The following is a 13,353-nucleotide window of genomic DNA, read 5'->3' on the forward strand; positions in this document are numbered from 1 at the left end:
AACATTTATTGAGCATCAAATTTAAGCCAGACAGGAGTACTGGAACCTGAAAATACAGAGATGACAGAGTCCTGCCCTCAGTGAGTTCACAGTCTAGTAGGAGAGAACAGTAAATATACCAGGAATTGGATATAGTCTGATAAGCGCTGTGGTAGACTGATAGCTAGCGTCTAAGGAAGTAGGAGCAGAAAGAACACCTAAGGTTAGAGAGTGGGCTGTTTCTGGAGACTAGAACTGAATTGAGTCTTGAGGACTCTTGAGTATTTCTCACAGGTATGAGAATGTAAGCAAGCAGTGTGTGGGGAAGTCTTGGTATATACTCTGATACAGCTGTTCTGTATCGTGTTTGCTATATAGCATGGGCAGAGAGGCATGCTGGAGAGATGCCATATGTGTAGGAGTTTGGATTTTTGTCTTGAAGAGGATATAGAGGATACTGGCAAAAAAAAAAGTTTTGCTTATAAGCTTTTTTTTTTTTAATATTTTTAAAAACTCATTTAAATCCTAGTAAGTTTAATACATTTTCTTTTCATCTGTGTCTATGACATCAATATGATTTGTCATCTCTGATTTAAAGTATGCTACAAGGAGGTTCATAAAGAAACCGTAAAAGGTTTTTGCATTGCCTTTGGGTAACAACTGGAATGCAGTTAGCCTTTCAGTTACTGATAATTAGCTTGACAATTAAGGAATTCTGTTTCTCCTATGGATAAAGAGTATGCATGTCTTTTTGAGTTTTTATATTGCCCTTTGGTTGGCCACAAAGAAATAAGAAGCATGTTGTCCTGCTACCATTTACCTGAATGATGTAATGCCTGGACAGTTGAGAATAATTCCCAGTGGGAAAATCTAAACAGCGGCTCATCAATTTAGAGTTTCCCATTCATCCTCCACAGCAGTGTAGGCTGAGTTCTCGCTTGTGCTTCTGACTTGCTAACAAGTTGAAATATACAGTACTGAATCCTGTGTGTCCTGAAAGGGCTATCACTTCTATTGGGTTTACCAAACCATTTTGTTTCATGATGTGAATCCCAGCTGAAACAATACACCTTTTGTGTAGAACCTTCAGCAGAATTAACGGAAGACTAATCACTTCATCACGAATGCCACTCTTTAGTGTGTTTGAAGATTGAAACAGAAAGGGTTGTATCTCTCACCACTTGGCAAATCTTTTTGTTTTTGTAAATAAGTGACTCGAATGAAAGAAATAATATTTTTATTTTTGTAACTTCTCTTCCTACCAAAAAAGAAAAAAAAAAGCCTTTATTTTGTAGCCCTGAGTACCTAAAACGTTTGGCCAGTTACCACACACAGTTAAGCAGGATCAGTGTGTACAGAAAGCCAATTCAGTGTCTGTAGAGTTCTTTTGTAGTTTTCTGTGTGAAGGTTTTTTTTCTTGTTTTGTTTTGAGTGTCATTTGCAATTCATTGTCTGTGTTTTCTGAGGTTGGTGTATTCAGCTGCTCTGACCCTGGGTCCTGCACATTTAGCTCCTTGGATACAATCCTCTGACGTGACTGCTGACGCTAGGAAGACAAAAGCCGCTGAATATCTTAAGTAATAATAATAATAATAAAAAGCCTTTGTCACTGTTTGTTATTATAAAACACCTGACTGGAAAGAAAAGCCATGAGATAAAAGTAATATTAAAAGTTGGCACATGAGAAGGCCACCTTGCGCTGTGGGCACTGAAATAGCTGCAGAAGTATTGAGCGAGGTCTATAGGAAAACTGGCAAAAGGAGAGAGGGCAGCAGAGGGAGACCAGAGCAGAGACCCAGGTCTGAAGCAAACCCAGCTCTTGGAGTGGGACTTCTCGGAGTCATTTTAATTCCATGCTGTCTTGACCACTAGTAACTAAAATCACACTATCCCATTTTAGGTATCAGCCATTGCTTAAGACTATATACAGCTCAGAGATTCTGTGTGGATTTTCTTTTCTTTTTTTTTTTTCGGATGAAAAATTATACAGTCACTTTTTGTGATTCCTTATATATCCTCCCAGTTTCTGTGTGGATTTTATAACAAAATATTTTAGTTGCTCTTCGTCTATTAGTCCATGTGGAAAGTGAAAGACAGTATCCCAGAATTAATTCACTAAATACTCTAACTAACCTGGAAGTTGACTATATGCAATTTACCACCAACCCCTCCCATTCAACAGTGAGAAAATAAGTCATTTTCTGTCACTATGAAGGAGACCAAGACAGCACAGACCAGAGACACTTGAGAGCCTTACCTTGTGTATAAGACAGGGCTGACTTGAATGCAGCCTGAAACACCAGCAGAGGGTGTTTCTTAAATCTAAGGCTTTATTCATGAAGTTCAGGGCTCCACACAGCGTGTTACTGAGCTACTGGGAGGCCTCCCTGCCATGCCTGTGGCTCTGTTGTGACGTGGTTCAGAGCGCGAAGGCAGGTCGGCGTGTGTGGAGGTGGCAGGGTCTTCAGGTCACCCAGTGCTGCAAGTGAAGGCTGTCTGAGGGGGCCGCGTTGTCTGCTCCCCCTGGCACCCGACGCCAAGTTCACATGAGTCACGCTTTCATATCCTGCCCATTTTATTAGTTGGCACGCCTCTAGTGGAACCCTTTCTCCCGTTTAAAAGGACCTTTTGGTCACTGTCAGCTTAATTAATGAATATGCATCACATCCCTCCTGCAGCCCCTGCTGCTTCTCACCACCCCTTCCTCCTTCAGCTCCAAACTGCTTGGACTTTTTTAAAGTTCGGTGTTAACGCAGCTTCTGTTTTGGTTTTTGTCTGAGTCTGCTCTTAAGTGGGTAGTTCCTTCTTTTGTATCCCCCACTTTACAGTAGGATGGGATGTACTAGAAATGCGCTGGAGGATTTCAAAATACTAGAAACACATCATATACACATAGAAACTCATAAAATGTGGCTTCATTCTACATCTCTTCTCTCATTTTCTGTTTGAATTTTTTTTTAAGACAATTTTTTTTAATCCATTGGGGATACAAAGTGAAAAGATGTCTTGACCAAATTATCCATGGTAATTCTCTTTTAGAATTCTGTTGGTTAAAAAAGACATACTCATTTTACCTATTGTAAGTGTAAGCTTGTGTGACAGTTCCTGAGACTAGAATGTTTATAATGAGGAACAGTTCCAAATGTAGGGTTAGAGTTGGAGGTAGAATGAGCAGTCTTGCAGGATGATGAGTGTGTATTTTTACTGCTAATATTGTTAATATTAGTCATAATGAATATTGCCACTCATTGAATATCAACTGATTTAGGTACATTTCTTCATTTAACATATTAATAATAATAGTCCTGTCAGATATAATACATACCTGTTTGTTTCTGACAAGGAAACTGAATTCCAGTTTGGTTGAGTAACTCTTAAGAGATTACTTTATGTCTTCTATACAGTGATCTTTGTAAAACTTACTAAAATTTTTCTCAGCTAAAACTAACTTCTTTCCTCACTTTTCTGGTTCACCATGGATCATGATGAAGGTAGACTGTAAATTATAAGCTCCCTTGAGGACAGGCGCTACGTCTGCTATTTATCACTGTATCTCTGGGGCCTAGCCAGGTGCCAGCTTAGTAGGTACTTTATGTCTCAACAGCAAATGAATCTCTGAGGACATTAAAATTGTTAAGAAATCAGATGCAGATTTTTAAAACAATATTTGAAACGAAGAACTACGTTGGAGGACTTTACAAGCCAGTACTTAGACTTACCATAAAGCCATAGTAAGGAAGACAGCGTGATGTTGACATAAGGGTAGGCATGTAGATCAGTGGAACAGAATCCAGAAACAGAGCCACACTTTTATGAGCAATTGATTTTTGATGACTATATCAGGGCAATTCAGAGGAAAGAAAAATCTTTTCAACAAAATAAAATATCTGAGTATCTATATAGAAAAAAATGAATGTCAGCTCCTACCTCATACTGTACAAAAAGTTAATACAAAATGAATCACACCCCTAAATGTAAGAGCTGAAACTGTAAAACTTATAGAAGGAAACTTCAGCAAAAATCTTTGTGACCTCAAATGATGTAAGAGTTCTTAGAACACAAAAAGGACAAACTATAAAAAATGAAAATTTTAGCATATTGGATTTTCTCAAGTTATATTTCTTCTCTTTGAAGGTTGCTGTTAAGAATATGAAAGACAGGGCTTCCCTGGTGGTCCCGTGGTTAAGACTTAGCACTTCCACTGCAGGGAGCATGGGTTCAGTCCCTGGTGGGAATGAAGGTCCTGCATGCTGCTAGGTGTGACCAAAAAAATATATATATATATGAAAGACAGCATTAAGCCACAGAATGGACAGAAGTATTTTCAGTATATCTGATAGAGGATTTGTGTCCAGAATACATACAAAGAACTCTTGGGTAATAAGACAACTCAATTAGAAGATGGGGGCCAGAGGAAAACTCAGACGTTTCTCAAAGAGTAATAGGAATAACCAATACGCTCATGAAAATATGTTCAACGTTATTAGTCATCAGGTAAATGTAAATTTCTGTAAGATGTGACTGCACACTCATTAGAACGATGCAGATGAAAAAGATTTGACATTTGTGGAGCAGCCAAAATGCTCACACATTGCTGGTGAAAATGTAAAACAGTAAAATCACTTTGGAAAACGCTAAAATTATTCTATAAAGTTAATTGTACTCTTAGCAAACAACACAGAAACTCCACTCCTGTGTATTTATCCAAGAGAAATGAGTAACAAAGATGTGTGCATCAGTGTTCATAACAACTGTATTCACAGTAGCCCCAAACTGGAAACATCTCAAATATCCATCAGCAGGTGAATGGATAGACAAAATGTATATTCTTATGATGGAATAGTACTCAGCAATAAAAAGAATGAATTCTGTTACACACAGACATGTGGATGCGTCTCAGAATCATGCTAAGTGAAAGAAGCAACTCAAAGAGTACACTTACTATATGATTTCATTTATATATGAAATTCTAGAAAATGCAAATTGAAACTGTACTGATAAATAGATCTTTGGTTGCCTGAGGCCAGGGACAGGATCATCTGGAAGTACTGGAAATGTTCTGGATCTTAATTGTGGTAGTGGTTTCACAGATTCATGTATCTGTCAGAAGTCATCAACTTGTACACTTTAAATGGGTGAAATTTATTATAATTCCATAATATATACAATTAAATAAAAAGAGCTTGGGTGAAGGAAGATGGAAAAATTAGTTAAATATATAATTTATTTTTCTCAATATACCTTTTCTAAGTTGTGTTCATCCTTTTTTTCCTTTTATCTTAAAAAAACATTTTCACTGTTTTAACCTACATATACATACCATGTTATGCCAATTTGTGACTCCTTAAGAAAGTTTTGATCAAGAAAATAAGACTTTGTAAGAAAGATTATGTCCTGGGTAGTGAGCAGATAAATTCATTGGAGATTGTTTTTACAGCAGAATGGGCCAGTAGAAGGAGAATTCAGCTTATAGACATTCTATTAGTTATTATATACATGCTGTGCCCTTCTTAAGGAAGCTGACAATACTAAATAGCCGTCCTAGTTTGAGTATATGCCTCACCCTGGGCTAATGTTAAAATTTCTACATGACATTTTCTCCAAAAAGCTTACTTATTGATAAAAGTAGCTAGTCAGTCATTCATAATTTATATAAAAATTATGGGGTATGGTGGCATTTGAGAATTTTATAACATAGAAGTCATAGTTTATAAATCATATTTTAACCTATGCACCCATTGCCAGTGCTGCTAGAGATGTGTATACATGTATTGGCCTACAAGTTCTTTCAAAAGTCTTTAAGGAACATTTTCCGATGAGGTCATAAACCCCAAACTTTTGCTAAACTATTTAGCTGCTCCTCCAGTTCATAGTGGGTTGTGATGCCCAAGAATTATGCTCTGGGCCGAGTAGCACAATTTTATAGCAGGATGCCATCTCTGTCACCCTTGTTTAGAAGTGCAGCTGGCTCTGTGTCTCTGCTGCATGGTAACACTCGGCTCAGGTCTCAGAGGGCACGTTTGGCAGCCTGGTGGGACTTTGCCTGAACCCTTGTCTCCAGCGGGTGAAGTATACAGTTGAAGCTGAAATCTCAACATAAATTTGAATTGATTTCATGTAAAAGGATGAACTTACTGTCATGAACTTTACTGTAGTCTGAGCAGCAGCAATTTTATTTCTAAGGCCATAAGTGATCTATTATCAGGTATCCTGCCCAGTCTATTAGTTGGCACTAAAATAACAGTAATTGGGGATTTTTAGTGTCAACTTGAGAAAAAGTTCATGCAGTTCAGTTTAGCTATTGGTTTTCAGCTGAATCTTGATAAATTTTCTAGAGATTTAAGCACAAGTATGTACCTTCATAAAATGTATATTGAAATTCTTCCATTTCATTTACTTGACATTTATTGAGCATTGGTAATAAGCCTAGCAATGTACTAGGCACTTGTTTCTTTAGTGTCCTACAGATTTCATTAAAGCCCAACCATCAAGGAGTACTATATCATTTTTGCTGCCTGAATAGGTTGTTTTCATCTCTAAATTGAAATCACCATTGATTTAATGACATGAGTAAGAGAAAAAGGGAAAGGAAACAAATAATTGAGTTTTATATCTGCTCACATTAAAGCTTAACTCCATTAAATGACGTGTCAGCACCTTGGACGTGTGTGGGTATTGCAGATGTGCCACTACAGGACAAAGAAGAGATACTTGGGGAGAGTTAAAGAGGTCCAGAAACCTGCACTCAAGCTCAACAGTAGGGCAAACGTGGGTTTCCCGGTTTTAAGGTCTCTGAGTAGGAGCAATTGTGTGTTCACAAGCCCCGGAGACTGAAAGCCTTTTTGTGGAATCAATCTTTGAACTTTAATGCACCCAATGGGGAAAAAGAAGGGTAGGTAACATTCTAGCTTCACTTTCGGTTGACAGTGATACTCTTCCAAGGTCCAATCAGGTGGAAAGGCTGATTGCTAAGGAGAGAAAAGCCCATCCCTGACTGGACAGGGCCCTGGATTCCCTAGGGGAAAGGACCCTGCCTTTCTCCATTGTATCTCCAGTGCTGGGCCCCAAGTAGGTGCTTATTAACTGCTTAATAAGTGAATAGTTAGTTTTTCCTCCCTTTTTAAAATTTTTTCATGTTAAACATTTGGAATTGTTGGTTTCTTTATTTGTCCTATTGTCCAAGCTTTCTGCCGTCAGCACTGTGGGGTATTTTCTAATTGCAGCTGTAAATATGCCTGGAACATAGTAGAACCAAATGCAGAATTGTTGACATGTATGATTAACCAGCAGAGACAAAAGCTCTCCAAATGGGATCAATTTTATAAATCCAAAAGTTGAAATTATTCAGATTAGTATACCTTGAGTGTGATTTTTCTTCTTTGTAGGATTTTTGACATAACTGAGAAAAATTGTTTTTGAAAGTCATTAATCACTATGAGATATTGCTCTTTAAATATTTGAAAATTTTCTTCATTTTAACTATTAAAGTGAATGTTTCTCTCTATATTCATTGCTGCTTAATTATTTGATCTAATAGAATGCTGCATTTTGTTTTCTCCAATGCCAATGAAGGTACCATTGGATACAACCAGAGGAACAGAATTGATACTCTCATGTATCTCCTAGCATATCCACAAAAACCCATGGTTAAAACAAAGACAATTGAGTTGATAGAATTTGAGAAACTGCCAGCCGGACAGAACGCGACAGTTGCCGTGATGAGTTATAGTGGCTATGATATCGAAGATGCTCTTGTTTTAAACAAGGCTTCCTTGGACAGAGGTAAGTGAATTTTCAAAGCACGAGCACCAAAGGTACCTTTGTGCAGATTCAGATACAAGCGTGATCAATGTGAAAGTCACTTGACGTCAGAATGTTAAGGTCAGTTTCAAGTGATTTGATTTTTATAATATACAGCCAGGAAGTGGTTATGTATGGTGTTGACATTTTTAAAATGAATATTATATAGAGGTATTAATAACTGTTACTAAGGAACCTTTTCTTTTCTTTGTTATTTAATTTATTGGTGACTTGAGACAGTTCAACAGAAAACAAAAATTGAAATGTAAGAATTTGATTATTTCCTAGCAGGAATTACAATAAATGAAATACCATTAAAAAAAAAACCATCAAGTTGTATATTTAATTACAAACCTGTTGAAAGGGCAATAGCAATAGTTGTATATAAAAGACTTTTTATTATATATCTCAACTTCATAATGCTATACCTTTTTGTTAGCAAAATGATAAAAGTATACATGCACAAACCCTGATTCATCATTTTACCTTTTTCTTTCCCAGTTTTTTGATGGCTTACTTTTGCAGGTCCCCACCTGGGGGCTTGTTAGCCATCACCTGATCTGCGGTGTGACTTCTGTCTTCATCATCCATTTCTCTCCTCTCTCCCTGGCAGACCCGCCCTGCCTTCCCCTTCACTCTTTGCAGTTGCTAGGCAGCCATAATAGTACTCCTAGACATGTGTCTTTGGCGTTAATGTTGGCTGCACTTAATTTATGCCGCTTTTTTTCCTCCAAATGACAACAGCCATGCTTTAAAGCTAGATGTTTTCCTTTCTGATTAACTGGTAACGTTTATGTGGAAATCTGAAGACTTTGTGATATCTTTCAGAAACTCCGCAACACAATTTAATGATCTGAGTTTACTGTCCTCTTGCTTTTAAGCTCCCACCTGTAAATAAAATGTCTATTTATACTCAGAAGAAAACGCTTCTGATTCCATGCAGTTCAGATTCACACTGCACTCCAGCATGTTGCACTTAATGGCCATTGTATGAAATTTCAAGATCATGTAAGGTTTTCAAAGCAGCTTGCTCTCTGAGGCGAGTTTATTATGGCCATACACAATTTACCAGCAGCCACAACAACGAAGACTGTTAATCAAAGACACACAGATGTCTTCATCTACTGTCCAGATGTAGAAATGCGTTGTTTCATCCCATGGTCACCTTCATATTTAAAAAATGACATTAGAGCACTGAGATTTTATTTAGAAATCCACTCTTCCCCGATTAATTTCCTGAACTCAAATTCTTAGATTTCTTGAAAGAGTTCTGCTTTGGGTGGAGAATCATAAGCAAAGGATTTTACAGCCGTGCATTTATTTCTTCAGTAATAGCTGGCATTTAATCTGGAGACATTTTCCTATTTAAGCGAACTCTGACATGGCTCAGTATATCCTGGGGAGATCAGAGGGAGAATCCCATTTAAAATAACAGCTTGGCCAAAGAGGGAAGAAGAAAGAAATCTAGCCATAGCATCTTAGGAAATGTTACTTAGTGTGAAAGGATAGGCAGCTCTTTTGAGCAACTGACAAATCCTTCTGTGGATTTCAGTGGTTGAGTTTGCTCCATCTAAAGGCTATTTCTATTCATTTTGCTTACTTTTCTTAATGTTTAAGTTGTTAATCGGTCCCAGGACTTTTCCCTCCTCCACTAGATAAATGTAATATAAAAATGTAATCAAAGTAATCTCTAATCTTCAAGGCAAAGGTGAACTCTCTCTCCCATTAATATCATTTGATTGCTTCTTTTTATTCTCTCTTTTCTCTGGAGAAAGATTAATGTTCTTGTTTGCTTGTTTGAGACTTCCTCTAAATGCTAAAATCAGCATAAAGAAAACTTTCCAGAGAAGAGTAGCAAACGTTTTGCAATAAAATGATATGTGAGAAGAATGAGGGCTAATCAGTGAACTTGCTCTGTCTCAACTCAGCCACCATGTTGCTGAGTGACCTTGGCCACTTAATTTTTCTGCCCCTCACTTGTGGCACCTGTAAGACAGAGGGATTAAGCCAGGTGATCTTTAAGGCCCTTTCCAATTTTCACATGCTATGGCTCTGCACTCTTAAAGAATCACAGTGATATTCTTAGGTTTTTCTCACCTTCCTCCAACCTGACAAGGTATATTCTGTGCTGGAAAATGATTGTAGAGATTCCAGTGTTTATATGTTTATATGGTGGAGATCTTGAGCCAGTTCTTCAAGTCATCAGATTGCTATTTGGCTTGGCTACTCTCATAATCTAAATGTAGAGCACATTTGGGGTGTGTTTCTATGGGCTTCCCAGGTGGCTCAGATGGTAAAGAATCTGCCTGCAACACAGGAGACCTGGGTTTGATCCCTGGGTCAAGAAGATCCCCTGGAGAAGGGAATGGCAACCCACTCCAGTATTCTTGCCTGGTGAGTTCCATGGACAGAGGAGCCTGGTGGGCTACAGTCGATGGGATCACTGAGTTGGACATGACTGAGTGACAAACACTTCGGAGGGGAAGGGAGGTAGAGTGGGGTGGCTTGTTGAGTAACACAAATCTGTGACTTCATAGTTCCATATTGCTGGTGGTTCTGAACCCACTTTGGTTTCATTTTAGGTTTTGGGCGTTGCCTTGTATATAAAAATGCTAAATGCACCTTGAAACGATATACCAATCAGACTTTTGATAAAGTGATGGGGCCCATGTTGGATGCTGCTACAAGGAAACCCATCTGGCGACATGAGATTTTAGATGCAGATGGTATTTGTTCTCCAGGTAAAAGCCTTAAAATCATTTTTTTAATGTATATGCTTTTAAATTATGGAAAGTATTCAGCAGTATGTCTGAATGTTTGGTATACAGGGCAGAAAAAAAAATAACAACCTATAAAACTGTATCAACCGGGTGCTATGGCAGGGAAAACAAGTGCAGTGACAGCAGTGTAGTAGCTGGTGTCTGTGCTTACTGCAAATGCAGAGCACAGGTGAGGACAGCAGGAAAATCGAAGAAATACTTATAGTTTCTCATTGTCCACGTTTAAGTTGGTGGGGACTCATTACTAGCTGAAATCACTGTGACATGGCCCAAACCTATTCTAACACCCTAGGAGACATTTTAAAGTGGATGGATTTTCTGTCATTCATGTGGTCCCCTAAAGCAGCTTCTTAATTTTATACATGCTGTGATCTTAATCTATGTGGTGTTTTCAAATGGGCTTGCAGAGTTTCACACAAGCCCGTTGAACTCTGATTCCACCCATGTGGACTCTCTTTGTGACCTCTGCGTCTGAATTTCATGCACCAGGGGTTTCATGGGGTTTTATGCTCCAATAACCTTTGCCCTCCCCACGGATGATCGTGACTTGTCTGATGCTCTTCTCTCTCTCTCAGGTGAGAAAGTAGAAAACAAGCAAGTGCTTGTAAACAAGTCCATGCCCACAGTGACTCAGATTCCCCTGGAAGGAAGTAACGTGCCCCAGCAGCCGCAGTACAAAGATGTGCCCATCACGTATGTCCTGGTCATGCCTTGGAAATATTACATTGAAAGATTTTTAAAAAGAAGGGGTGGAGGAAATTAGAAGTTAGCTCCTTTGGCTGGTGACTGCCAGAGAGATGTCTGCCCAGTGTCAGCTCCGTACCCGCTCTTGGACAAAGGGGTCCCCAAACCCAGACCCAAACCGTCATCCTCCCCTCACCTACCCCAGCCTCAGACGTGCTTCCTCTGGGTCCGTTTCTCGGTGAGTAGTGCCGCCATCCAGCCAGTCGCCTACACATACACCTGACTCCTTTGCGTGGCCTGCTGCACGCCTTAGTTGGGTCGGGGCTGACAGTTCTGTCCCCTCAGAAGTCCTCTCACTCCCCAGTGGCAGGTGTGGCTCTCTGAGTTTGGCCCCCTTCTGCTGGATTCGCCGTTCCTGGAAGCTGCTCGTCTGCCTCCAGTCGTGCACCTCCCCACTCTTCTCAGGCTCCCTCTGTTACTGCCGGAGTGACTTATTTCTTCTCCTCAGTTACTCATCTGCTGCTCTTGCATAAATAGCATAAAACTTGAGTAGATAAAACTCCTAAGGACAATGTCGCCTGCATGATAAAGGCTGAACGAAATGATAATGTAATAAATACACGGCCATCCATGACTCTCGGCACATGTCTCTAGCCTCACCCTTTGGCACACCAGCCTTCATATTTCTAGTAAATTGTCTCTTATTCTCCAGACATTCCGTGTGACTTCTGTGCATTTACTCACGCTGCTCCCTCTGCCTGGAATTTCCTTCTGTCTGGCCAGGTCTCCACTCTAGGGTCTCCTCCTCCCGGAAGCAGTCCTTGATAGCTGGCCCCTCCCTGCCACCACTGTCACCACCACCGACCACTGGCGGGACCGACTGTCACCTCCTCAGGCCTTTCCCATGACCCCTCTTGCCGTCCCAGAAAACAAACTTTCTTGTGTCTCCCTTTCTCTCTCCCTTCGCTGTTTGTGAGTTTCTTGGGGGCAGCAGCTACGTCTTCTTAATCGTTGTATGTCCAGAGCCTGTAAGGATCTGACATAGGCAGACTCTGAATAAAGTTTGTTGAGTGAAAGACAGACGATGTGAAGTGTGTGAAAAGTTCCCAGTGGAAACGCTGAGTAGATTAAAGTAATATTTAAAAATTTCCAGTTGAGTAACGGGCTTCAGCATTTTAAATCCCAAGTCTGCTTTGTGTGAGTCATGTGTCCTGGGCAAGTTCTTAACCTTCCTAAGTTTTCCTCAGTTCTTATTTCCTATAAAGGAATAACAGTATGTGAATACCATGTGTGGTAATGATTAAATTGTATTGTGCCTGCCTCGTAATAAATGTTTAACCACTTTAAACTAGGACTGTCCAAGGGAAATTGTCACATTTTAAGTTATTCTTGAAAGAGAAAAGTCATTTTTCAGAACCTGAAATGGGAACATCAGAATATTCTGTGGTAGGTATTACATGAAATATGCCTGGAAGAGTAGGTTCACCCAGGGCGGCTTGAAAACTCTGCTATAGTGACTTTATCTTAATATTAGCTACAAAGGGGCAACAGACTCGTATATTGAGAAAGTGATGATATCTTCAAATGCCGAAGATGCTTTTCTGATCAAAATGCTGCTGAGACAGACAAGGCGTCCAGAGATTGGAGACAAATTCAGCAGTCGTCATGGGCAAAAAGGTAAGTTGTATCATTTCTCAGCTTTTTTATAAAGCTATAGTATTTATTAACCACATTATATAAGAACTACTTTATAATTCTCCCTGTTAGAAAAATTCAGTATGTTAGAAAAAGTATTACCATGTTATCAAAAGTATTCTTGTTTTATTTCCCAGATTAACCTGTTTATATTTTAATGGCATCTAACAGTATACCATGGAGAAGGCGATGGCACCCCACTCCAGTACTCTTGCCTGGAAAATCCCATGGATGAGGAGCCCGGTAGGCTGCAGTCCATGGGGTCACGAAGAGTCGGACATGACTGAGCGACTTCACTTTGACTTTTCACTTTCACGCATTGGAGAAGGAAATGGCAACCCACTCCAGTGTTCTTGCCTGGAGAATTCCAGGGATGGGGGAGCCTGGTGGGCTGCTGTCTATGGGGTCGCACAGA

At 39.5% G+C, this 13,353-nt stretch overlaps 1 protein-coding gene across 2 annotated transcripts in view; it reads left to right on the forward strand.

The window, feature by feature from the left end:
* POLR3B (RNA polymerase III subunit B) overlaps positions 1 to 13,353 on the forward strand; it is a 115,719-nt gene that overhangs the window by 67,198 nt on the left and 35,168 nt on the right. For both annotated transcript variants that reach the window (XM_069585244.1, XM_069585245.1), the window contains exons 20-23: positions 7,552 to 7,761; positions 10,362 to 10,520; positions 11,135 to 11,252; positions 12,778 to 12,920. In XM_069585244.1, the coding sequence (XP_069441345.1) occupies positions 7,552 to 7,761; positions 10,362 to 10,520; positions 11,135 to 11,252; positions 12,778 to 12,920 (630 nt within the window). The remainder of the gene's footprint in view (positions 1 to 7,551; positions 7,762 to 10,361; positions 10,521 to 11,134; positions 11,253 to 12,777; positions 12,921 to 13,353) is intronic.

Source organism: Ovis canadensis, chromosome 3 (assembly GCF_042477335.2).
Source record: "Ovis canadensis isolate MfBH-ARS-UI-01 breed Bighorn chromosome 3, ARS-UI_OviCan_v2, whole genome shotgun sequence".
NCBI lineage: Eukaryota > Metazoa > Chordata > Mammalia > Artiodactyla > Bovidae > Ovis > Ovis canadensis.